Source organism: Sitophilus oryzae, unplaced genomic scaffold (genome assembly GCF_002938485.1).
Source record: "Sitophilus oryzae breed Bouriz unplaced genomic scaffold, Soryzae_2.0 scaffold_1492_pilon_pilon, whole genome shotgun sequence".
Classification (NCBI taxonomy): Eukaryota; Metazoa; Arthropoda; class Insecta; order Coleoptera; family Curculionidae; genus Sitophilus; species Sitophilus oryzae.
This window is the reverse complement of record NW_022146161.1, coordinates 809,867-837,140: the sequence shown is the minus strand read 5'-3', so window position 1 is coordinate 837,140 and position 27,274 is coordinate 809,867. Positions and strand designations below refer to the sequence as shown.

The window sequence follows — 27,274 nt, the reverse complement described above, 5'->3', positions numbered from 1 at the left end:
TTAGCGATTTACTTTATATTTATTGTATTAAAAAAACATACAATTTAGAGCACTAAGGCTAATATCTTGGAAAAAAATATACGCTATTGCCATTACCACAGTTTCTTTAGGTAATATTCGGTGCTATTGCATAGCAATACTGTATTGTATGCTGCAACTGTAGTATCAATTACATTTGGACGTTATAAATATTTGCGATATTATGTAGATATTGTACAATTTTTATCTAAATTTTTTGTGTATTATACAGGTTTATTGATTGGTCTACTGGATGTACTTTAGAAAGATTTAGGTTATAAATTATTTAGTAAGACATATAGAACAACAGGAAGATCTAGGGATTACAGTTACTGGAAACCTAAAATGGTATGTGCATATATGAGAGATTACTAAAAAAGCAAATTCTCTTCTTTATTTCATTCAAAGAGCATTTCAAGACCGCTCTATTGATCTTATTTTAAAGATATACAAGTCCTACATTAGACCCAAAATAGAATATGGTCAAATAATATGGAGTCCCTATTTTCAGAAGGATATTGATCTCATCGAGAAAATTCAACGCAAGGTGACAAAAATGCCCCATGAACTTAAGGATCTGGAGTATGAAGATCGTCTTGCGATGTTAAATCTCACCACATTAAAACAGAGGCGTTTGCGGGGGGACTTGATAGAGACTTACAAAATTCTAAATTGTTTCTACACTTGCCCATTAAATATATACCATCCTTGCCAAACTCCACAACTTAGAGGCCACAACAGACGCCTGGAAAAGGAAAGATCGTCCAAACTCCAGCGAAAAATTTTTTTGACTAACCGCATAGTGTACCCGTGGAACTCGCTGTCAGAAGAAAGCGTTTCAGTACCAACTCTCACCTCATTTAAAAACAAAATTGATCAAGAAATGAATACCTTGAGTTCTGTACATTTGCATTACGGCCAGTAAACTCGAAAAAATTACGCGCAACATAAAAAGACAGTAGACTCATCGGTATTTTTATACCGCTTTCTATTGTGTAAATAATAATAATATAGTGTGTGGATGAAGATACGAAAAAAAATGGCAATTTTTGTCAAGCTAAACATAGCATTTTGCCATAGATAAATGAAACAAGTTTAGATTGGAAAGTGCCCATAAGGACAATGTAAACACTATTTGGCGCTATTCTTGCAACGGTCGCGACCCAAAGCTTTTGATAATTTCGGATCGGTTCGGCTTTTTCCGGAATTATGTCGCCAAATATTATTTATGCAAATTTATTATTATTTTCTTTTAATTTTATAAATAAAATACAGTGTGTTGCATACAAGAAACTTTATTTTTGTATCGTACATGTATGCGAAATACCCACGAAACATTGGAAACCGACGTTATGCCACGATCCACGATGGTTTTTGCAGTTCGCAGTTCACAGCACAGCTTTTTAAGTTTTTAATGCCACTTTTTCACAATTATCACGGGTTTGAGTAAATAAAACTTAAATTAAACTCACAAGATAGCAATAACTACTTTGAAAATGAACGCTTTAAACACTTCGGAATTTTCTCAACGAGAGCGGTTTAGATTTTAAAAGATTTTATAATTTTTGAAGATTCTAACTTTGGCAAGAGATGGACAAGAGAAAATAATTTCTGTTTTTAGTAGAATTTGACACTTTATATCAGTTTAATAATATATTTTTGTACTTTTGTGCTTAGGCGTAACAGTGCTTTACTTTTATACCTAGGCGTTGAAATGACAAAGTTAATAAAAAAGTTAATATTTTTGAGATGTTTAAAAAAATCCTTTTGATCTGAAGCGAACGACTTTTTTTGCGGAATATATTGGTGACCGATGTGGAAAAATGACACGCGCCATAGAGTTGTTAATGTTATCGGTATCGGGCAGAGTTATAAAGATTTAGCCATTTTAAGGAAAAAAATCTGATTTGAACTAAAAAAATCTGATTTTTTTTTGAATCAGGATTTTTTCCAACCTTGGTATTTAGTTAGTTACTGTTAGTACAGTTATCTCTATATTTTTAGACCCTATTTCCGCTATTCGAATGAAGATTATATCACTTGTTATTTTTCTTTATCGCGCTGAGCCAAATCGCTAATGTACACTTTGGGTGTTGTTTGGGACTGATAAATATCCTTTTTAAAATTCTTTATTGGCGATAAAACAAATTTTGAATGAAATCCTGAACGATATGGATTATTTACCGTGCTTAAAAAAAGAATGATTGTCCTTTTTTTTCAACAAAAAAATTGTTTTTATGCTCTAGATAAGTATTTATAGGTTGATTGATTTTAACACTGATTGTTGTGTCAACAGGATGGATAATTTAAAAATATATGCTGCTATCAGTTAGTGGAGATTTTTTAAAACATTTTTTTAAGACAGGCGTTTGAAATGTGAACTTAAAAAAAATTTAAGTGGAAAATAAGTGGTATAAAATAAAACACGCCATATTTAGATAAAAAATGACACATTCAAATAAAACTACTGAAAACTGAAGTCATCCCCATAATTTGTTTAATCTTTTAGATTTTAGATTTTAAGGGGGGAGTTAATCACCGCGACCTATTGTAAAGGCCAATAATATTTTTTTTCAAGCCGTCAACTCAAACTTAAAAATAAAACCATAAAACAAATTTAAAGCGCGTAAATGTTGTATAATAAAATACAACTAATAATATAAAATAAAAACAATACTTATAGATGGTACGTTACTAATGGTAATAGCGAACTTTGAACTGGGCGCTGCAAGTGGACAAATGTTGTATAACAACAAAAGCCTTGTAACCTGGCTACCGAGATGACCTACCTGCAATTAATGAAAAAACAAACATGTGACCAGTTATTATTAAAATGAAGGGAATTTAAAATTAAACAGGTACTTGAATAATTTATTAATAGTCCAACCTAAAAATATAAGTTTAAATAAAATAATAAAATGCCACACAGGCTAGTCACACAGACTATTAAAAAAATCTGCCACACAGGCTATCAAAATGCCACACAGGCTAGTCACACAGACTATTAAAAAATATGCCACACAGGCTATCAAATGCCACGCAGGCTACAAAAAATACACAAGTTAATAGTCAAACTACACTACGGGGCTAACTACTCTTCAAGGCTAACTACGCTACGGAACTAATTACTTGTCAAGGCTAACTACGCTACAGGACTAGCTAATCTTCAAGGCTAACTATAGAAAATATGAAGTAAAATAAAAAATTGTTTATTTTACGTCAGATAAAGAAAACGTAGCATAGAAAAATAGAGTTCTTACACTATTGTACCCCCCTTGTTTCTGTCGTGATGCATCTTAGTACATCCTTTTATATTGTTATTTAATAAATTCGTTAAGTATTTTATCGTGAGTTTAAATTAGCGGACCCACGGAATCCGTAACAATGTTATAAGAATAAATTTCAAACAAATTTTCGATCAGAGAACTTCCATAGTAATTACTTTCACGATAGAAACTTAAATTTTAATTTTTTTTCCTAAATTCATTAAATAAATTGGAATAATTGTTCTAATTAATAATCAAAAACTGTTAAAATTGTGCATTGAAGTTTGACGATGAATATCTTTTAAACCGTTAATTTAATCGACTAACCATAAGAAACCATTTTTACAGAGCAGTGAATTTCCTACAAAACCGTGAGTTGCGCATATCATAATGATTTTTAGCCGACCATACCAACAGGTATGGTAGGCTATTAAAATCGGAATTTTTTTTTTAATTTCACTCAAAATGAGTTGTATGGGTCATAAATGACCTAAATACAAAATATTTTCATGGTGTCTGTCTGTCTGTCCGTCTGTAACACGATGAACTCTAAAACCGCTAAACCGATTTTAACCAAATTTGGCACAAAAATACTGTGGCACCCGAGAATCTGGCCATTAGTTTTTGATGGGGGTGGGGGGTTGGTAAGGGGGTATGGAGGGGGGGGGGTTAAAAATTTTAAAAAGTCGTAACTCCAAAATTCAATTCAATTTAAGATTAGGAATAATATTTGCAACAAAATTTGTAATAACATCAAAATCAGTCAAAGTAGCAGTTTTTGAGATAAAAAAATTTGGAAAATTCCTTTTATTTTGAAACTAAAAGAAGTGCCTACCAACTTTTTATTAACATATTTTAGTATGGGCGGCTATGCGTGCCTCCCGGCGCCAATTTTTTGTTGAGTTAAAAAATTCATAAGAAAAAAGAAATCTGCCTTAAAATAATCAAATTTCAATCATTAATAACTTTCGAACGGTGAGGTTTACAAAAAAATTGTAAGATACTTTTTTGTAGAGAATTCAATTTCCTACTACCATATGAAACCAGATATTTTTCCAAATAATAGATACCAAGATATGAATTTTTCTTTCTAATAATAAAGATAAAATAGAAAACTGAAAGGCGGAGGATCTTCTTACTAAAATTAAGAGCTCATACTTGGAGAGATTTTTTTTAAGGTGTCTACCAACCTTTTTTTCAGAGTATAAACAAATAAAGTAAAAAAAATAGTCGATTTTTTTGACCCACCCTAATAGATATAGATGATTGGTAAGATGTTACTGATAAATTGCATCAATGATCTATTGCAATTTGTTACAGTCTATTGCAAACAGTTTTAAATTAGTTTATCACCAAAAATTGCCTTTTACCAATTAAAAGTTCTCTTTTACTTCTCTGTATCTTGTATCTTAAAGCATCCATGAAATATTTTATCACACAGTACTTGATAAGCATGTAATTCATTAATTAATCCTAGGAAACGAGTTTCCTGTTATTTTACCCACATATTTCATGAAATTTTAAAGATGGCCGGATTTATCTTTTACTTCAGCTAATCATAGCACTTCATATACACGTACACGAAATTGATTATGCCATCCGTGAATGCCTTTAAGTCTTTCTTTCCTGTCAGGTGTCTATGGCAAAAAAGTAGTAGAGATGGGCACTGGGAGTCTTTCAGAATCGATTCATCGCGTAAAAGCTTAGAATGCAGTGCCCATCACTAATACGTAGTGATATTTTGCGTCGTGGGAGACACTCTCGACAGTGGGTCTTGCATATCTTCTTATCGATCGAAATGCAAATACTTTAAACTGAAATAATCAATGGATCGGTCATATTTCAATGAAACGAATGTAAACAAAAAACTCAAGACTAGGAAGAAGGCTCTCAAAGTATTTCTGACGCAAAAATGTGTCGACGTATAGTTTTGGAAATAATGCGATTATTTAACAGTAATAGAGGATTATATTTTATCAATATTTATTGTTACATTTTTACTTCGTTTCGTGTGAATAATTTAATACCCCAGTCCAATTAGTTAAAAAAAGGCCCATCGGTGGAAAAAATTCGCACAGTTTTGAAAATGGTTTTAAACGATTCCTCTATACTTGGGCTGATATGTGTCAAAAATCCCCGAAGATAGACGATGAGCTCGAGGAGTGGGGAGGAGTTAGATGTCCATTTTTTCACTTTTTTGCTTATAACTATGACATCTGCCGAAAAACGCTCTATATATAAAAATAAAGCCGACAAAATTTTCTATAAAAATGATACTATACATTTTTGTTCACGGACTTATGGTTTCCGAACTATACGCCCTTCATAAATTTGGATACTAAATCAAATGGTATATTCTAAATCCGTACAAACATATTTCTTTTTATTGCACGTTTTTCGTTCAAATAGCGTTGAAGAACGATATGATGATTTTTTAAGTATTAAGTATAAGTTTTAGTATATTTTACTGTGATTTTATAAATTTTAAACGTCATACGTTCACATAAATCACTCCTTAACTGCTCAAGTTATTTGTTAACATAGATAATGTTTTCTGTTCATTTATTTTGCTTTATATTTTTGTGTAATTAAAAGAATCAAAACCATTACATTAAGAAATAAAATAAATAATAATACATTTATAAAATAGTAGTAAATTATGTTTCTGAATTAATTTTTGTGTCGGAAATAAGAAATACCTTCATAAAATTCTTCAATATAAAAGTCTTATAATGAAAATTAAAGCGTAAAGCATAATTATAACTTTAATAACATAGATTTTTTGTAATTTAAATTTCATAATATACGATATTGTACAAAATTAAAAAATAATTTTAAAGACCTACTAAATTAAAAAAGTAAGCGAAAAATGCATTATTATAAATAATTAATTAAAATCACTTTTTTTATTGAATACAAATTACTTATGTTATACAGGGTGAGTTTCCTACGATCTTCTCTATGGGTATCTCGGAAACTACTAGAGATAGAGAGTCGGTTAAATGGGGAAAGAATTGCAGTTTTGTGGGGTCATAAATATGCGCCTTTCAGATTTTTAAAAAAGTTCATGGCTTACTAGATATTTCGAAAAAAACAAATTTCGGCTATTTTAAAAATTGTCCCTGATTCCATTATAAGCTATTTTAGACAAAAAGTTTTCAGATAAAAGTTGTAGATAATCACATCCTTAATGAGACTGCGTCCTGCATTTTTTTCTAAAGCCTGTCATTTTTGACATATGACACAAACATATGATTTTTTAAATGGAAACCATAGTGGGCCATGACTTCATAAAAAGCGCCATTTTTTAAGCTTTTCAGCGATATAAGATATAATATGTTTTCTTCGAAAAATTACTGAGTTATAGCCGATTCTTATCATTTTTAAACAATTTCACTTAGTTAGCCATGGAAACAAGTTTAATCGTCTTTGCTCTCATAAATGTGAAGCTGTCACATCCAAACTTTGTAAATTAAAATAAACAAAAATTGTTATTATGAATTTTTCGATTTAAATCACACGATTAAAATTAAAAAAATCACTTGATTTAAATCACGATTTAAATCATGCCAACCCTGGTTTTAAGTGATATTTTTAAAAGTCAATAACTCGGAAAGGTTGGTTTGAGGTATATTGTGTGTATTTCGATTTTTGCTTAGAATTGAAGGAACAATTGAAATATGCAGTAATACACAGAGGGTTCTATTTAAAAAAATTAAATTTTTATGTGCCACGACTTTATGACCGACCCTGTATACTTAAATTTATTACTCGCTAATAGATCTTATAACTTTTGTTTTTAACTTTTTGCCGTACCTCCTATATTTTACCTAATAATCGACCGTTTCCATACATTACGGCGACCCTGTATATTAAATTAAAATGAAATACGTTTTAAATAAAGATCTATAAATAATTGAAACAGATAATGTTATGGAATTAATATTAGAATGTACTCATTTTTGACATTATGTTTTTTATCTGTAGAGTTATATTAATTATATGATATATAAATAAAAAAATAAAATCATTCGACTCCGTCGATTTGTCACGAAGGTGTCTGATTTTATCGACCACTTCATTTAAGTTAAACATTTTAAGATCGCTAAAGGAATGTTATATCGAAACGGAAATACCTCGATCTTCGAAATCATTCCACCACTCAATTCATTTGATAAGTTATCAATGGAATAATATTTTGATCATGAAAATCATTCATATTTAATAATGAATACCATAATACTATAAGGTGTCCAACGAGAGGATTCATGAGATTTTAATTCGCAGATAAAATGTACTCGCTGTCATTTTCTAGATGTTTACAAAAATAAGTTGTTTACTTTCTAGTTATCTGATCTGCCAACATTTAGTGTACACTATTGTTTGAACCATGTGTATGTATGAGACCAATCGTCCTGAAGCTGCTTCTAAAGCCTGCTTGCTGCACAACCACGAGAACAAGCAGGCTTTAGAAGTGGCTTTAGCACGATTGAACACATATATAGGGTGGTGACAATTTCGATGCTCAACATTGCCGAGTGCTTAAAACACTCTTTTCGCAACGAATTTCATACAAGATTTTTTGTGAAAGCGGATAATTTGAGATTTTCATGCTAGGTATTATTATTACTTATTTTTAAACATTTTTTAAAATGTCCTGGTAATCGGTTTCTAAGGCATTGTTTAAGCATTGTTTTATGACAAAGTTCTGTCAGATTCAAACGTCGCCGTATTTCCTACAAAGTTTTGTGAAAAAATGAGTGATAATGACGAGTCTTAGGATATTCAACAAGCTGCTGAAACTGCGCTATCGACGTTAGTGCCCGAGAAGTCGAAAAACTTATACGAGACTACCTACAACAACTTTGAAACCTGGGTCAAAGAAAAACATGTTGAGAATTTCACAGAAAATTTCCTGAAGTTATCCACTACCTTAAAGCCGTCAACTCTGTGGAGTAAATATTCGATGCTCCGCACCATGATGAACAGAAACGTAGATATTAGCAAATTCACAAACCTTATTGCATTTTTAAAAAGAAAAGCTTCCGGATATCAGGCAAAGAAATCAAAAGTATTTACAAAACTGGAAATGGAACGCTTTATGAAATAAGCCGATAGCAAAGAATTCCTGTTAGCTAAAGTTGTCTTAATCGTTGGAGTATTTGGAGCATGTAGGAGGGAAGAGATCACGTTTTTGACCGTAGATGCCATTAAAGATTGTCATTTATTAGTGTGAAGATTCCGAATACAAAAACTCATTTTCCAAGAGTGTTTACGATTACTGAAGGACCAATAGATGGTATCAATTTCTTACATGTATTATTAAGTACGCAAAACTTCAACTACTCAATGTAACACATCAGCGATTTCTCTTGACGTATCGAACTGGTCACTGGTCATTGTCTCAGGCGCACGGTGGGGCTGATTGAAGAATCGTTGGCCAAAACCTTCAAAGATATATGGATCAACCAAAAATATATAGAATTTAACAGTTTTTGCTCAATTGAATTTCTAAGTAGTCAATCTTCAAAATTTTAATTAATTAAATTATACTTCACGTATATACCCAGCATATTAGCTCATTAATGTAATGTGAGAAAAAATACCTGGATGACAAAACTTTTACACTTTTGCCTTGCAAGCCATTTCGAATATTGTTGTCTTGTGGCATGTCTGTGTGTCTGTCTGTCTGTTTATCGGTCTGTTTGATATATTTTTTTATCCGTATGTAACCAACAACTTTGATAAAAACATAAATATTGTTTTTGGATTCTAGTTTTGAAGAAGTAAAAAAATAATTATTTTCAATCGTGGTCTCACATGTCTCAAAATGAGTAGTCGGCACGTAATCAAGAAAGTATGGGCTAGATTTTTCGAGTCATTTAAGCAACCATCTAAAAATTAATTTCGGATAATGAGGGGGTTCCAAAAATTTTAATAACCATTTCTGGGGAAGTGTGGTTTTGGGTGCCGGAATTTTTTTTTCTCCTCTATTTTTGGATTGGGGCAACTAAAAGATTTGAAATTTAGCGTAATGTAATGTGTTAGGTTAGGTTAGTTAAAAATAATTTGTTTAAATGCTTAAATTTTTAAAATCGGTTCATTATTTTAGTACATATCATAGTTTGAATTTACGTGCGGATATTTTAATAAGTTAAGCCGCCATCTTGAAATTTTAAACTGTCATATTTAGACGAAAAAAAAAATCTCCATGTTGTTCCATTATAAAGAGAAAAAAGGAGTGGGGACATTGTATATTATCTAAGCCTCGATCTAAGCATTAATTCAGTTAAAACCCACAAAATGTGTAGATTTGAGGTGGGGTGGGACTGAAGCGTCTAGGACCCTTGGACCCCCTAATTATGTGCTTGATTACAGGCGATTCATGAGTATGAGATTTTATTAAAATCACACGAACTTAATCTAAATAAATCGTAAAGACCTATAGTATCTATTACTCAAAGTATACCAGGGACATACTTCTTACATTATATTTAAAAATATTTTTTTTAAAGTTGCGCAAAGTCGCGCAAGATGGTATCAAATACATGAAGGGTAATGTCCAATCTTTCAAAAAACATCAGCCAATAAATTGGGCAACTTTGGACACTCAACAAAACTCAAGGTTAAATAGCATATTTTATTTTTTATATTATACTAATTTATTAATTAATTTAGTATGCATCAGTGAAAAAGTTTTTTTTTTCAAAATATAGCTAGAAATAGTCAAGTAGTGTTGTACTTTTATAAAAAATGCAAAAAATTAATTGTATTTAAAAATTAACCAAGAAATTTTACTTATTATTCGGGCCCTACAAATTGCAATTATTATATACGGTAGAACTAAACCTTCGACATTACAGCCCTTCACTGGTTACAGATCTGCATCCAAAAATTTTTTCTGTGCATAATATAATATTTAGGTCTTTTCTGTATTCTATGGTCATCAAAACTTTTTGAAAAAGCAACTTCTGTTTTATAAGGTTCTGGCCGCAAAAATGGCAATCGGCCCACTGTGCGGCGCACCTCTGAAACAATGCTGGCAGATTCAAGAGCGGACATAACAGTTTTAAAGCGACATGGAGGTTGGCGATCAAGCTCGGTTGCTGAAGGTCTCATTGAAATTTCAATTGAACAGAAAACCGAAATAGCAAAAAGAATCATGGAACAGAAAGAAACGTCAAATAAGAAATTAAAAGCAGTTCACTTAGAAGCAGAAGCTACCAGCATTGCCAGTACAAGAAATTTACTTATTCCGACTCCTACAACTTGCATTTCTCTTAGAGACGAAAAGTTGGTTGCCTTTAAAAACTGTCAATTTCGAAACGCTTTTACAAAAAATTGTTTTTCGCCATAGTCACATTCCACCCTAAACCAATACTTTTCTTATCATAAATTATGAAAAGTAAAAACTATGATGACAACAATGACCTGTTTAATTGAGCATGCCGAATTTAGCGCGCCTGACGAGCGTTGGACGAGTGTGGCAAGGCTTTTGTAATTAGAAAAAATAAGTGTTTTATGCGTTGGCCGCAGAACGAGTAGAGGCTCCACCGTACAGCACTTGAGACATAAGGGGAAATCAAATCAGCTTTGTCACGAGTTCGCCCATTAGGTTGCGCATCTTCCCAATTCTTTCAATCAACGTTATAATATAAACTGACTTCGTTCACGTCGAATTAATCATTTGTAATGGTGATGATAAAGCAAAGCAAGAATTTCCATTAACATACAAACTGGATAAAATTTTCTCACATTTATGTCAGCATGAGAAAAAACAATATGGCGATATTATTATATAACTTGGCAATATTTGAGGGGTAGTTTCATCTCGTTGGAATTTGACTTTCGAAAAATCCGGGTGCCAAAAATAAGCTTTTTACGTCAAGCAGTTTAAGCAGAATCGTGGTTAAGAAATTACCCGACTTTTTGGAACACCCTGTATGATTTTTAAAAAAATTTTAAAATATGTAAAGAAACCAAATAAATTATGCTTGTCCAAGCGTTTTCCCGAAAGACTAACCGATTTTTAAATAAAAAATATTCTAATATTTGAGGGGTGGTTTCGCCCCCTTAGAATTCGAGTTTCGAAAAATCCCTTCTTATCGATCCTCTACACCCTAAAGTCAATCTGTTTTCCAAAAATTAGCTTTTTACGTCAAGCGCTTTAAGCAGGATCGTGATTAATAAATGGCCAGATTTTTCGAAACACCCTGTATATATTTTTAAGAAATCTTAAAATATGTAAAAAAACAAAATAAAATATACGTGTTTAAGCGTTTTTTTCGGAAACTTGACCGTTTTTTAAATAAAAAATATTGTAATATTTGAGGGGTAGTTTCACCCTCTTGGAACTGGAATTTCAAAAAATCCCTTCTTATCGAACCTCTACACCCTAGAATCAACCTGTATGCCAAAATTGAGCTTCTTACGTTGAGTGGTTTGAGCAGGACCGTGATTAACCAGTATGTCAGTCACTTAAGGATTTTATATATTAGTATAGATCATCTGACATTTTTTTGACTGCGAATATAAGGGCAATAGTTTCAATAATTTTTATCCAACTTTTCACCTGCCAGACATATTACCCATTCTCATAGATTAGCCAGACTATTTATTTTATTAACTGCACAAAATCTTTCACTAATAGAACTATTTTTATCGCTGGAAAAAAGGTATATTTGTACGTAGAATAACATAGGTACCGAAAATCTTTACAGCCTCCTGGACTATGAGTTATAATCAAAATAAACAATGCGGAACGCATTCAGTTCCAAATAAAAGGCGAGATATGCGACTAAAATAAATTTTGTCGCATCATCTCAGACTTTTGTAGGTGTGCGGGGGGTCGTACTATCAATGTATGTCACGCCGCCGTTATAGATACCTACTTAATATATTATAAAAATAGACAAACGGTGCCGAGATATCGCCCTTGACTACCTAGAATTACATAGTATATCAATATGAAATTAAACAAATATTTTGCCAATTTAATATAATAAACTACGGAGCGATCGACAAAACTCGATAATAATTATTCTTTTTAATGGATCGAATCAGACGATTCAATTTCTCATACTGAATCGACTCTTACGATTCGTTCATTTGAACAAACTAAAAAAAGTTATAGGTCTGAGCCACTTTTGGGAAACACCCTGTATAATACCCCTAAAAATATTTGCTTTTATTTAAGACTCCATATTTAACTGTAATATGACAAATAATTACATCAGGCCTATTAGTTCATGGTTAAATAACATGTTTCTTGCGCCTGATAGTTTATACAGTATGTCCCCGGATTGTCTTTACAAGGGGAAAAAAACTTTTTATTATTGACATTTAAAGAAAAATGCATTTTTCATAAAAAAATTTGCTTGTTCTAAAATGGCTTTAGTCAAAATCTCTCTTGTAAAGACAATCCGGACTGTATAATAAAAATATTTTTGAAAAATATAAAAAATATTTGCCATATCTGACAAGTGCTTTTAATTTATTAAATTAAAACATATTTGAAATTGCCACACTCCATAGCTGAAAATATAAATCCAAAATATGCTGTGCGTAGAGTACTCCAATTGAGACATTTTCCTGCTACATACATATTTCTATTACTATCAAAATGATAATCATTACATTACTAAAGTATATAACGAACCTCCTGAGTCTCAACGTTTCTAAAACTAAAGCTTTGTCGTGTAAAAACTCGTTGCAGCCTTTTGTACTTAACAACACCACCATTGACGTCGTCAAATCTGTAAAGTTCTTGGGGCTTGTTGTGGACAATTCTCTGAAATGGGACATACATATCGAAGCTTTGTCGAAAAAATTGAGCTCTGCCTGTTTTGCATTAAGGTCTGTTTCTAAGGAGCTTAACTTGTCAGTGGCTAGAACTGTTTATTATGCACTTTTTGAGTCGCACCTCAGGTATGCCCTTCCATTCTGGGGTACGTGTTGTGCGACTCAATTTGACCACATTTTCAGGCTAGAGAGCTGTTCGATATTCACTGGGACTTGGGACTAAACAGCAGAACTCATTGCCGGGACTTTTTTAAAAAATTAAAAAATATTGACTCTTCCTTCCTTATTTATATTTGAATCCGTTTGCCTAATACGTAAACATGTAACAGCAGAACTCATTGCCGGGACTTTTTTAAAAAATTAAAAATATTGACTCTTTATCAAGATCTTTATCTACCTACCCCACGCTCAGAGTTAGTTAAAAGTTCAATATTATACAACTCGAAAAAAATGCACACTCACCTGCCATTTGAAATCAAATCCATAACATCATCTTTTTCATTTCGCAAAGCATTGAACTCTTATTTACTAGACAAGGCTTTCTACGCCGTAAATGAATTATATTTTGAAAATCAAATTTGATCTTGTAAACACTGGTCTAATGTTTGCTATTGCTATATTTACTAATGACATCGAAATGAATTTATTTAGAGGTCATTGATATTTTACTATAAACTAGCTAAATATCTTTGAATATTATTTTTATTTTTTTGTTCTTTGACATTATAAACATTTATAAATGTTTATTTTAACACGAGGGGTAAACCGCAGAGGGAAAAGTGTACACCGTAATTCCTTTTACTCAAATAATTCCTCAGAATTCCTCGTAATTCCTTCGGAATTCCTTGGAATTCCTGGTCTTCAAGGTCAAGGTCAATCATTCAAGGTCTTCCTTGGAATTCCTTGGTACGAACTCGGTAACTCTTTCAGTCTGAACCAGCGTTGCCACCTCGGTTTCGCAGTTCCGCTATGAATTTTCTGGTGATTTTTATAAATGTCTAATGTCTCTATAAGTACTAGATCTAACAATAAAAAGTACTATTACGAGATTTACGTTTTTTTAGTTAAATTTTAGGACTAATAGGGGATCATGAGGTAAAAATACTGGAAATATGTCGGCACTTACTTATTAAAATTAATTTTTCTCGGGATTTTTTGAAAATGATAGGTACCTAGTTATACTCGTATCTATAGGAAAGGAAATTAATAAAACTTCAGTTGCACGTCATAATACGATCACCAGTAAATTCCATAAGATTACGCATGGTATCATTGATGAAGTGCACCTAAAGTTGTATTAATTTCCCTATAGTATATACCTAGGTATTATTCCGAGGAAATGAAAAAATCAACTTTACACTTTCTGGAGTACTGAATAAAAAAATCTTATGAGGGTTTCTTTAAAATGGCGAAATCAGGGAACGTTATAAGTAGATCTCTCGGGGGTGGTTCGGCCGTACTATTGGAAAATATTTTAGATATATAATCGAGGGTACAATATTAAATTAAAAGAATATCTAACCTGTAGATATTTGATATTGGGAAATTTTGGAAGCGAAAACGAAAAACGGATAGTAAAAAATCGCCTGCAAAACGTTTTTCTTTAAATTTAGTACTACCTATTATAGTATTCATGGTTTACTAATGTTCGTTAATTTTTTATAAAGTTGCTTGTAATTCCTCTTAATTCCTGTGGAATTCCTCTAAATTTCTAAGGAATTCCTTGGAATTCATTGGAATTCTTACGGAAATAATTGGAATTCCTAGTAATTCCTATGGAATTCCTTGGAATTCCTCGTAATTCCTTGGAATTCCTTGGAATTCCTGTAGAATTCCTTCATAGTGTACACCATAATTCCTCTGCGGTTTACCCCTCGTTTTAACAATAAGACTGACAATATTATTTGTATAATGTTTTGTATTATCTTTTATTTGTTTGTTTGTGTACCTTGTTTTTTTACTTTGTTTGTTAGTTTACCTTTGTCTACAAATAGAAAAAATTTTTGACAATAAAGGCATTTATTTATTTTTTTATAGTAGATCAGTTATGTCATTGTAATCAATAAAATTAATAGCAGCCTCTCTCAAGCAGCCATATAATATTTTAGTATGAGATTTAACTTTGTTTTTGAGCATGCTACAATAAATTAATAATGCACATAACTGATTTTATTTAAATTCACTATTATGTCATCGTCTGGCCACTCCAAATCTTTTATTGATCTGTTTACTTTGATTTCAACTTCCTCTCAAAAACGATCCTCTTTTAACAAAAACAGTGTCGTCTGCAAAAGCTCTTAAGCATATCTCTATATCCATTTTAAAACTACACTTTTAGTTAGTGATTTTTGATAGCAATTCAGATTTTTACATTTTGATTATTACTTAATTTATACAGGGTGAGTCTTAAATCAGTGCAAATATTTTAGGGGTAGTATATTTCGACCCCGGAAACACGCCTATGAGGTTGTTTTTGCGTAAAAAATATTGAAAATTTGGAATTCTTTTTTAGTTTTTAGTTATAAACATAATTTCCTAATATGATATTATGGCAACATAGGTAGTAGATTAAATTTGCAAGAAAGAAAATCCAGAAAAGATCCAGTGGTTCTTAAAATTTTAGAAAAAATCAATTGAAATTAGAAAAAATCAAGATTGAAATTTTGGAAAATAAAATAACTCAGTTATTTTGGGTTTATTTGAAAAATTTGAAAAACGGCAAACAGAAAATATGTTTCTTTTATCGAGATCTACTAGCCCTGAAGATATTTGCACTTATTTGAGACTCACCCTGTATATTGCCATATAATCTTATAATGAAAACTAAAAAAAAATAAAACAAAACAAATTATACCGGGTGTCGCATCGTCGAGCGGGACATAGGAAATCCCATGTAAATTTTAATGGGGTCAATTAATAACTGCAAATGCTTCCCTAACTATTTTAGAGAATAATTCTATTTAGGTTTATTGAAGAGCACTAAAACTCACATTCAAAAGAATAACTTTAAATATTTTTGATTAGCCCGTTTACGAGTTATCGCCGATTTCTTTTTAAATATTTCTCCTTTCTTATGGCCCTGTATTTACTTATGAGCACTAGTCAAGGTAAAAGAACTGTCAAATGAAGCTGTCATTTCAGAATTTATCTATTTAGTGCTTTATTATTATTATTAAAAACTCATACCTACATCGAAAATATTAGCCATGAACTACAGTACCGAAGAAAAAGTATTGATGATTAAATGGTATTATCAAGGAAATAGTTATCAAAAGGTGTCGGACATGTTTGCTGCTCTGTATCCGAATATACCGATACCTGGAAAATCTACAATCGCAAGGAATATCCAGAGATTTGAGACCAAAGGTACCCTAATAAATAATTGCAGATGTAAAGCAAGGCAGGAACAAAGAGAAGATGCAAGAAATGATACCGACGTGGAAGTTTTATTGTGCGTGGAAGAGAACGATGGAAAGGTCAGCACAAGGAAACTTGAAGATGAAATAGGAATAGATCATACTACAGCGTTTCGAATTTTGAAACGGCATAAATACTATTCCTCGAAATATGAAAAGCACCAAGAGCTACGAAATGGGGACGAAATACGGCGGCAGGCGTTTTGTTTTGATATGATGGAAAGAGCAAACACGGATAGGGAATTTTTAAAAAACATATGTTTTACTGACGAATGCACGTTTACCTTAAATAATGAACCCAGTGTTCAAAATTATCGATATTGGAACAAAGAAAACCAACACAGGTTTGTCGAAACAAAGACGCAATATTCACAGAAAGTAAATGTTTGGGCAGGGATATTCGGACACAATATTATCGGACCATTATTTCTTACGCGAAATTTTAATGTAGAATATTATTTGGAACTACTCGAAAATCATATTTTACCTGCTTTACATGATGCCGCTAGGGAAAATCAGGAAGTTTGGTACCAAATGGATGGCTGCCCGGCACATAGTACCCATTTCCACATAGCGAATGTAAGAAGAGAATTATTTTATGATCGCCTGGGTTATTGTCTTGCAGTCGATGGAGGAATATTTGAACATCTTCGTAAATCCTAAAATTCTAACAATTTAATAGTACCTAAATTAATAAGTTATTGAATATTGTAATAATACTATAATTAACCTTGTAATTGATTACTTTATTTTACTTTAATCCATATTAATTTGTATTTATAAATACATCTTTAAGATTTCCGATGTAGGAATGAGTTTTCAATAATAATAAAGCACTAAATAGGTAAATTTCTAAAATGACAACTTCATTTGACAGTTATCTTTTACCTTGACTGGTGCTCATAAGTAAATGCAGGGCCATAAGAAAGGAGAAATATTTAAAAAGAAATCGGCGATAACTCGAGCTAATCAAAAATATCTAAAGTTATTCTTTTGAAATGTGGGTTTTAGTGCTCTTCAATAAACCTAAATAGAATTATTCTCTAAAATAATTAGGGAAGCCAATATTTGACCCCATTAAAAATTACATGGGATTTTCTATGTCCCGTCTGACGATGCAACACCCGGTATAGAGGTAAATTGTGTCCAATGTCCTTATTTTGATTCCAAAAATACGAAGTAATTCTGTCCACGGAATATTGAAACACCCTGTATATATTAATTTATTAATATTAATTATTAATTCCAATATTAATTTACTACGTAGTAAACGCGTTAAAATTCAGTGAATGTATTAACATGATAAATTGTGACATTTCCCATCCCTGCTTCCAGGTGACAAGACCATGGCACCAAGGAACAAAAATATACACAAGGAAGTGAACGAAGTGACCAAAAAGAAAAACGATGGCTTCTTCATCAAATCGAACAAGAGGACAAAAAGAGATTTAGGAAAACGTGGACAAAATTTCAAAAAATCTGATGACCAGAAAAGGAACGAAAGCAAAAAGGATAAGGAAACTGAAAAGAAACCCTTTGACAAGAAGACATACAGACTGAAAAAATACAGCAACAAATACAAGATACAACAATGGGAAAATCAAAGGAAACATGCGGTGGTTCAAAGATATCAAAAGTCAATGAAAAAAGATAATAGCCAAAAATTCGATGTAGAAAAAATTTACAAGGAATACGAAAATGATGAAGAATCAGATGATGAAACGAAAGATTTATCAAATAACGAATATAAGGAGGAAAATAAAAATAAGAAAAAATTGAAGTTAAAACCTCAGGAGAAGTTTGAACAGATGAAATCTGATGCAGAGACCAGAAGAGCGGAGGCACTAAAGAGGAAGGAGATGAAAGAACAAGCCATTAAAGAATACAAAAAGAAAAAATTAGAAAAATTTAAGAAATTGAATAAGAAAACGAAGAGGGGACAGCCCGTTATGAAGGATAGGATAGAGTTGTTGTTGGAAGAAATTCAACAAAGTGTGAATAAAGGTTGAAAGACTCAATTAGATATACAGGGTATCCCAGAATAAGTGCAAGTATTTTAAGGAGTGGTAGATCTCGATAAAAAAAACAAAATAATATAATATAAAAAGTCCAAAATAACGGAGTTATTTTACTTTGAAAATTTCCAAAAAAAAATGATTTTTTGGTAAAATTTTGAATTTTGAGCGGATCCACTGGATCTTTTCTGGAATTTCTTTCTTGTAGATTTAATTTAATACCTATGTTTCCATATTATCAAGAAATTATGTTTTTTTAACTAAAAACTAAAAAAAAATTCAAAAAATTTCGAATTTTCAATTTTTTTTTCGCGAAAAAAACCTCGTAGGCGTGTTTCTGGGGTTGAACTATACTACCAGTTAAAATATTTGCACTTATTTCTGGGACACCCTGTATAGAAATCAGTTAAATAAGATAAATAATTAAAAATAACTAAATTTCCTGAAAAAATTGTTTTATATACATATTTGGACGTTTTTAGATTTTTTGTTATTATCAATAAAGTTTGTGGCAATATTTATGAAGTATATTTTTCTAATATTTTCTCTAATATTTTAACGTCTAACTAATATAATTATACAGGGTGTTTCAAAAACCAAAATCTCTCGTGGGGCGCGGGGCGCTATCTCTTGTTAAAATAAGATTTATTACGTACAGTTCATACTGTTACGTTTTTCGACGGTTCCGTGTGGATAGAAAGTCTAATTTATTAAAACACAATTTATTTTACACTAAGTAACAAAACAATAACGATAAAACTACTTAAATAACTATTTAACACTTATTTACTATTTATCTAAAAGGAATTTATTTTGAATTTAGCGCGGTAAAACTGTACGCGTCGACCGGTTATTTTCTCTCTCCTTTGCACAGGTCTCGAATAGTCCATTAGATCATTAGGTGCATAGAGAAGGTTTAGAATGTTCTCGTATGTACGCCTCCATTCCAATGGAACTCGATTGTTCTCGAACGTTCGATGAATCATTACGGTGTCTATTTAATGCGATATTAAGGTTATATGGGGGCGGGATATATTAGTTAGGTTAGGCCGAGTCCACACGGTTCTGCAACAATACCAAATAAACTTTTAGTCACGTGACTTTTATATATTTTAGGAAACAAAAATAAATCAATTATAAAAAAAAGCTGACATAAACAGATTTGATATAACGCCAATTAATTACTTATTTTATTAAAATTGATAAAAGCTGTTGCCTTTTCTGTAATGGACGTTCGAAAAGAAGGTAAAAAGAACTGTTTTTTTTCCTTTTTTGCACTTAATTAAACCTAAGTAATATTAGTTTGTGGCAATTTATTTGAAGGCAACAAAAATAGTATTTTTACATTTTTGCTTGTCACTCTTTAAGACTTTTAACTACTCTTAAACGGCATGATAATACTTGTTGCTTAAAGTATATTGCATATAATATAATTGCCACTGGCTGCCGCGAATTGCCACCGGATCTTATACCGAGTGGTTAAATATTGACTTTTTGTCTTAAAATAAAAGTAACTTATTTTTTCCTCTTCGTGTCAACGTATTTCGTGGACACACAATTCGTGGACATATCAATTGACAATAAAATTGTATTTATAAAATGAAACAACTGTCTCTTTTATTTTTTCGACATTTAAAATAAATTTGACCTCTTCAATATGAAAAAACATGTACAGGGTGGTCGAAATTGGTCTGTTTTAACAGAGAAAACCTATTTCCTGACTAGTTAGTGCAAAACCGACATATATGTCGTGGACTCGATTTCTGAGACACGTTTAATGGCGTAAACCGCCTGTTGATATTTTCACTGCCAACTGAGATACGGGGTCTTTTTGAATTTTTTACCATTTGGAAAATTGCCCATAACTTCTGTATTTCGCGGAATAATAAAATTATGTAAAAACGTTCTAAGGGCACTTTTTTATGCACAATCCAGTGGCGTAGTCAGTTTTTTTCTATACTTGCTCTTTTTGTCAAAAATAATAAAAATATAACTTTTTAAATTGAAATCATAGTTGGCTATGAACTTAAAAAAATGCTGGCGTTTAACCCTTTCCAACAATATAGAGTTATGTGTATCTATTTCTAAGAATGAGAGAAATATTAGGTTTTTTATCTTTGTATCGAAGCGGGCTTTGATTTTATGTTGGCCTACTTGCTTAGTTATTTTGTATCACAATTTAATATTCTATATTATTATTATTTATGCCCATATCTTGGTCTATATACAAGGGGCCCATATCTTGGTCTGCTAGATCCTGTGATTTAACTCCTCTCGACTTTTTTATGGGGGAAATTAAAAAACCTTATATATAAGGAAAGAGCCATTGGCACAAGAGAAGAATTACAGAAGACTACTAGGCAAGCTTTTGGAATTATTACATCAGTTCTCCTAATAAATCGTTGTAACTCTTGACGATTTCAATGACTTTTTTTAGAAAACCCTATTCGTCTTTCAAAAAATACTTTTTAGTTTTGTTCTTTGTTTATTGTATATATTTCAATTGTAATTACTAATACTAATATAGAATGTTAATTTACCTTCTCAAAAGTCTTTAATTATGCAGATAAGTAATAATATAGAATATTAAATTGTGATAAAAAATAATTAGGCAAATAGGCCAACACAAAATCAAGGCCCGCTTCGATATAAAGATAAAAAACTAATATTTCTCTCATTCTTAGAAATAGATACCCATAACTTTATATCGTTGGAAAGGGTTAAACGCCATCGTTTTAAGTTCATAGCCAACTATGATTTCCGTTTAAAAAATTATATTTTTTATTATTTCCGATGAAAATAGCAAGCATAGAAAAAAACTGACTACGCCACTGGATTGTGCTTAAAAAAGTGCCTTGACCTTGAACCTCGAACGTTTTTACAAAATTTTATTATTTCGCGAAATAAAAAAGTTATGGGCAATTTTCCAAATGGAAAAAAATTCAAAAAGACCCCGTATCTCAGTTGGCAGTGAAAATATCAACAGGCGGTTTACGCCATTAAACGTGTCTCAGAAATCGAGCCCATGACATTTATGTCGGTTTTGCTCTATCTAGTCAGGAAATAGGGTTTCTCTGTTAAAACAGACCAATCTCGACCACCCTGTACAGGGTGAGTCAACGATAGAGTAAAGTCCATTATGTCATTTGTTTCGAGGTTTACAAAAAAATGTTAAATACAAAAGTTATAGGGAAGATTAAGATACACATTTTAAAATTATTATAGAGTATACAGGGTGCTTCAAAAAAGTGTGGCGGATATAACATATGTTTTTTTTAAGGCAACAACCTATTTTTATTTCATTTTTAGATTCTGCGTAAAATTCTATAACTTTTATATATAATGTTATATACCTAAAATTAATAGTTTTTGTAATATTTCAATTTGTTTATACAAATGTTAAATTGCAATGTGGTAAAAATTGTCAGTTGTACCATTGTTTCTGAAGTTGGAATACCAAAATTTGGCATGAGAGTTCTATAGAGATTAAAAAGAAGATATATGTTAAGATATTTTAGTTAAATGCTACAGGGTGTTCAAAATATATTTATGAATTTCAACTACTTAAAATTAAAAAATCTCAAATTTTTTAAATGGTACACCCTATAAATTTTCATTTTTTCTGATAGATTTTGAAAATCTCTTCAACTTTTATTAAGTATGTCATATACCTATTTTTAATAGTTTGCGATTTATTCCATTTTTTCTATTTTACCTAATTTTAATAAAATTACGCTATAACATCATAGTTACCGTAACAAAACAAACATATTTATTACTTATTTTTAATAAGTAGTTTAATAATCAGTTACAATTAGTTAGTTTTTACAAGTTATTATTAGTCAAAATTAACTAACTTTACTCAAATAAACTAAAATCGTAGTCGTGAATTTCTTGGTGTATTTCTATATTATGAAAGATGACATTTGGATTTTCCATCGGGCCGAATAGCCACAGATTATGGTAATGCTAACTAAATTACCTAATTGTTGACGACTACTGATATTGAAATTTTCTCCGACATACAGTAAAGTTTTTGTTCTCGTAGTAATTCTGGTTTATAATTCATTTCGTAAAGCCAATATTACTACTGCCACAAAACCGTCCCATTACACACTGAAAATATTATAATATAATATAATATGAAAATGTTCTCTAGATAATCTACATCTATTCTTGTAGTACTTAGCAAAGTACTATATAATATATAGTACTGAACCAAAAAATATGTTTATTTTGGCTTGTTCGTGTATATCAGTCACATTGACTAATCCATTTTCAGGAAAATCTGAAACTATTACCTCTACCTCTAACATTTATACTTATTACAACAAATTAAACTAAAATTCACCTTTTGTTCTTAACTTGCTTAACAGACATATGAAATTTTGATAATAATTATTATTTTTTGTCATGGTAACTTTAATGTTATAGCGTAATTGTATTAAAGATATAGGTAAAAATAGAAAAAATTGGAATAAATCGCAAATTATTAAAAATAGGTATATGACATACTTAATAAAAGTTGAAGAGCTTTGCAAAATCTATCAGAAAAAATCAAAATATATAGGGTGTACCATTTAAAAAAATTTAGATTTTTTAATTTTAAATAGTTGAAATTTATAAATATATTTTGAACACCCTGTAGAATTTAACTAAAATATCTTAACATATATCTTCCTTTTAATCTCTATAGAACTCTCATACCAAATTTTGGTATTCCAACTTCAGAAACAATGGTACCACTGACAATTTTTTACCACACTGCAATTTAACATTTGTATAAACAAATTTAAATATTACAAAAACTATTAATTTTAGGTATATAACATTATATATAAAAAAGTTATAGAATTTTACGCAGAATCTAAAAATGAAATAAAAAATAGGTTGTTGCCTTTAAAAAAACATATGTTATATCCGCTACACTTTTTTGAAGCACCCTGTATACTCTATAATAATTTTAAAATGTGTATTTTAATCTTCCCTATAACTTTTGTATTTAACATTTTTTGGTAAACCTCGAAACAAATGAGATAATGGACTTTACTATCGTTGACTCACCCTGTACATATGTGCAAACATAATCTGTATACCTTTCCGAATAGTTAGAACTTAAAATGCAAATCACACGAACTGGGCCCAATTTTTTTGATACATATTACATTAAGTTTTTTATGTACATTTATTTAGCATTTGTTATCAATTTCTATTAAAAAAGGTGCAGTCAAGTTATATCTAGATATCTAACAGTTATGACCGCGCAGCTAATTAAGCCACTGTGCGGTGCCGAATATGTCCATGGTTGGCAACAATGAATTTAAAAATCTCACCCTCGATGACGTAACTAAAAGTTTATTTGATATGAACCATACATCCGATTCTGCTTTGTTTCGTAGCTACAGGGGGTTAAAATCTTCATCTTTTTTCGATTTATTATAATTTTCTTCCTAGTGCTTTTAGCGATTCGAATGAAATTTTGGGGGTAAAAGTTACTATAAGTGCAACATATTTTAATGCTAAAAAAGTGTCGATAAATTCATTAGGGAGGTGCATATGGGTTACCACTAGAATATTTTTCTAAAAAAAAATATGACTTTTTTTTTGCTGCCAAAATTGTGTAGACCGTTGAATGTTGGACCATTTAAAATTAAATTTACTAAATTAAAAATTAGTATAATCTAGATTAATTTCAAGTATTATTTAATTAAATTTCTGTCATGCGATAGTTTATGACGTATAGATCATGTGTCAGTGTACAAAACAACACTTCAGTACTATAGAAAAAATATATATTTTAAATTTTAAAAGTATACATTGTATTTATTAAATGTAGTAAGTCCAAGTTACATGTTTGTAGGGTGCAAGTAAGTTTTTTTCAGATATTTCAGTCAAATAAATTAAGCTCCATATTAATAAACTGGAATTCTATAGTTTCTAAGAAAGTTCCATTTACTTGCGCATAGAAACATGGTAGGCGTCTGTCAACATATATCAAATGTCAAAATTAAGTGTCATCTTAAGTTTTAAATCACTTCATTTAAAACTGTAGGTACCTGTAGAATGTAGAATGTTTAAGCTTGATTTTCATGCGTCCGTTATCCGTTGATACGATGGTCCGATATTAATTTTATTGGTTGACTTTAAAGACTTCAATTGGTTAGAAACGGTTAACCTATCGAAGTCTTTAAATTCAACCAATAAAATTAATATCGTATCGTCGGACAACGGATGTATGAAAATCAAACTTTAGGAGGGGAGTTAATCACCGCGACATTATAGATCTATTTGTGTTCCCCTTTCTTGAGTTATAACGAGTTATAACTCATCATATAGTCTGAGGGCTTTAACAAAAGCCAGTATCTGAGACGACTCCACAGAGGCCAGCTCTCCATCCTCGACATCAGACGTACCAAAGTTCATGGCACGAATGGTCGTCGTCTCGGCGCACTCAGTGATAAGGTGTTCTGGTGTTTCCCCATTTTCCCCACAAAATCTGCATTCGTCGTTGTTTCTCAGCTTCAGCCTACTGAGATGTTCGTTGAGGAGACAGTGTCCTGTTAGAAACCCCGTGACAATCCGAAGATTGTTTTTACTTAAATCAAGGAAAACCTTTGATTTTTCTCGGTCGTAAGTTCTGAGGAACTTTTTCAAGTGTCTTTGACCATTGGAGGACACCCATTCCAAGTTAAGGATGGAGTCTTCCAGATTCTTCAGTTCCGCTTTCAGTTGGTTCCCGTTTGGAAAACAGAGAACGGTCCTACTCCAGTTAGTGGAGCGTTCGCTCCTTTCCTACCTAGATCATTTGCTTTTTCATTGCTTTCTATCCCTTGGTGAGCAGGCACCCAGAGTAGGAGGACTTTATTTTCTTTGCCTAATTTATTGAGCTTCTCTAGGCATTCTTTGACCAACTTCGAATTGATGGTTACTGAGTTAATCGCCTTAAGTGCTGCTTGACTATCGGATAGGATGACAATTTCTTGTTTTCGATAGTTCCTATCTAAGATAAATTGAAAGCATCTTTCGATAGCGTAAATTTCTGCCTGAAGGATACTGGGGTAGGTGCCCATTGGTTCGGAGTATTTAGTTTTCGGCCCAAATACTCCTATCCCTGTCCCTGCTTTGGTTTTGGAAGCTTCAGTATACCACATGATGGTATGGTCTTTTATATGCTGAGTAAGCGTTTCTTTCTTCCAATCCTTTTTATTACTCAATACTACAGTGAGGTGTTTCTCAAAGTTGTAAATTCTTGGTATGTCATCCACTGGGAGTTGGAGAAGTGGAATTTTCTTTTTGAGGGTGTTCCAAGCCCCGGACCTAAAAATTCTCCCAGTATTGTTTCCGTCAATGACCATTTTAATCTTTGTCGCATTGGCATAACTACCGACGACAATGTGCAGTGGTGTTAGGTCTAGAATGACCTCCATTGCTACTGTTGGACATGTTCTCATGGCACCTGTGATGCAGATACATGCCAGTCTCTGTACTTTGCACAGGTTTTGCCTTGCTGTACGTTGCTCTAGTTTTGTATACCAAGCAACTGCTCCATAAGTAATCATGGGTCTTTCTATCATGGTACACATCCAGCGCAAAATGTTAGGGGCGCAGCCCCACCTATTTCCCGCCAGTCTTCTGCATACCATGAGAGCCTTTGTGGCTTTGCTGGTAATGTTCTTAATATGCCTGTTCCAGAGAAGTTTGCTATCCAGGGTTATTCCCAGATATTTCACTTCCTGTGATGGCAGTATTTCCTTTCCATCTAGATAGATTCTTTTCAAGTTTTTAAAACTTTGCTTGAACTCCTTGCGTTGTTTTAACATACAGTTTCGGTACCTATCCCAGACTGTACCTAAACTGAATTTTTAAAGTTGACGAGTCAGTCGAAAAATTGAACTTAGCCGAGAAAATTTTCGTACAATAATTTTTGAAGACACTTGTCTCAACAAGAATGCCTTGCCGAGTTGGTCTCTCTTTTCTCTAATGAAGTACATCAGTCGACAATTTAATATACGGCAATCACCAAGGAAAACGTCGATGCTGTACGTAAGTTGATCCAAGAAGATCACGCATGTCACATATCGTGAAATTGAAACATCATTGGGCATTTCAAAAACATCAATTCAAAAAAATTTATATGAAGAAATATCTGTAAAAAATTAGTGTCTTGTTGGATACCGCATCTATTGATGGACGAACAAAAAGCAATTAGAGTCAATTGGCGTCAAAAAACTCTACACCTGTTTAATGCAGGAAACTCAAAAAATATATACAGTATTGTCAGTGGTGATGAATCCTGGATTTACTGTTATAAACCCGAAAATAAACGTCAATCGGCTGTTTGAGTGTTCCCAGACGAACCAAAACCGACGGAAGTTATCCATTCTCGTTTCCATAGAGCTAGTGGTGGCAACATTATTTGTTTCAACAGCGGGCCATGTAGTAACAATTCCTCTGCAAGATCAAAGAACTGTTACTGCTGATGGATACATATCTATTTCTTTGTCGGAAGAATTGCTGAGTTTCGAAAAAACCGACCCTCGACGACGCGACGAATGATCCTCCACCAAGACAATGCAGGTTCCAGGTTCCCACACACCCCGAAAAACAATCGAGTTTTTAAAGCAAGAAAACATCGAATTGTTGGTCCATCCCCCATAGGGTCCCGACCTAAGTCGTAAGGATTTTTTACTTTTTCAAATATTAAGAATGAACTGCGTGTTCAGAGGTTCCAATTCCTAGAAGATGCAGTCTGTGAATT

The 27,274-nt window shown here is 31.9% G+C and overlaps 1 protein-coding gene across 1 annotated transcript in view; it reads left to right on the top strand.

Annotated features, from left to right (window-relative positions):
• The window catches only part of LOC115877450 (thyroid transcription factor 1-associated protein 26), a 28,219-nt gene extending 9,585 nt beyond the window's left edge, over nt 1–18,634 (top strand). The window contains exon 2 of the mRNA XM_030893604.1: nt 17,837–18,634. Within this exon, the coding sequence (XP_030749464.1) occupies nt 17,848–18,510 (663 nt within the window). The 5' untranslated portion in view covers nt 17,837–17,847 and the 3' untranslated portion in view covers nt 18,511–18,634. The remainder of the gene's footprint in view (nt 1–17,836) is intronic.
• Nucleotides 18,635–27,274: the final 8,640 nt, after the last annotated feature.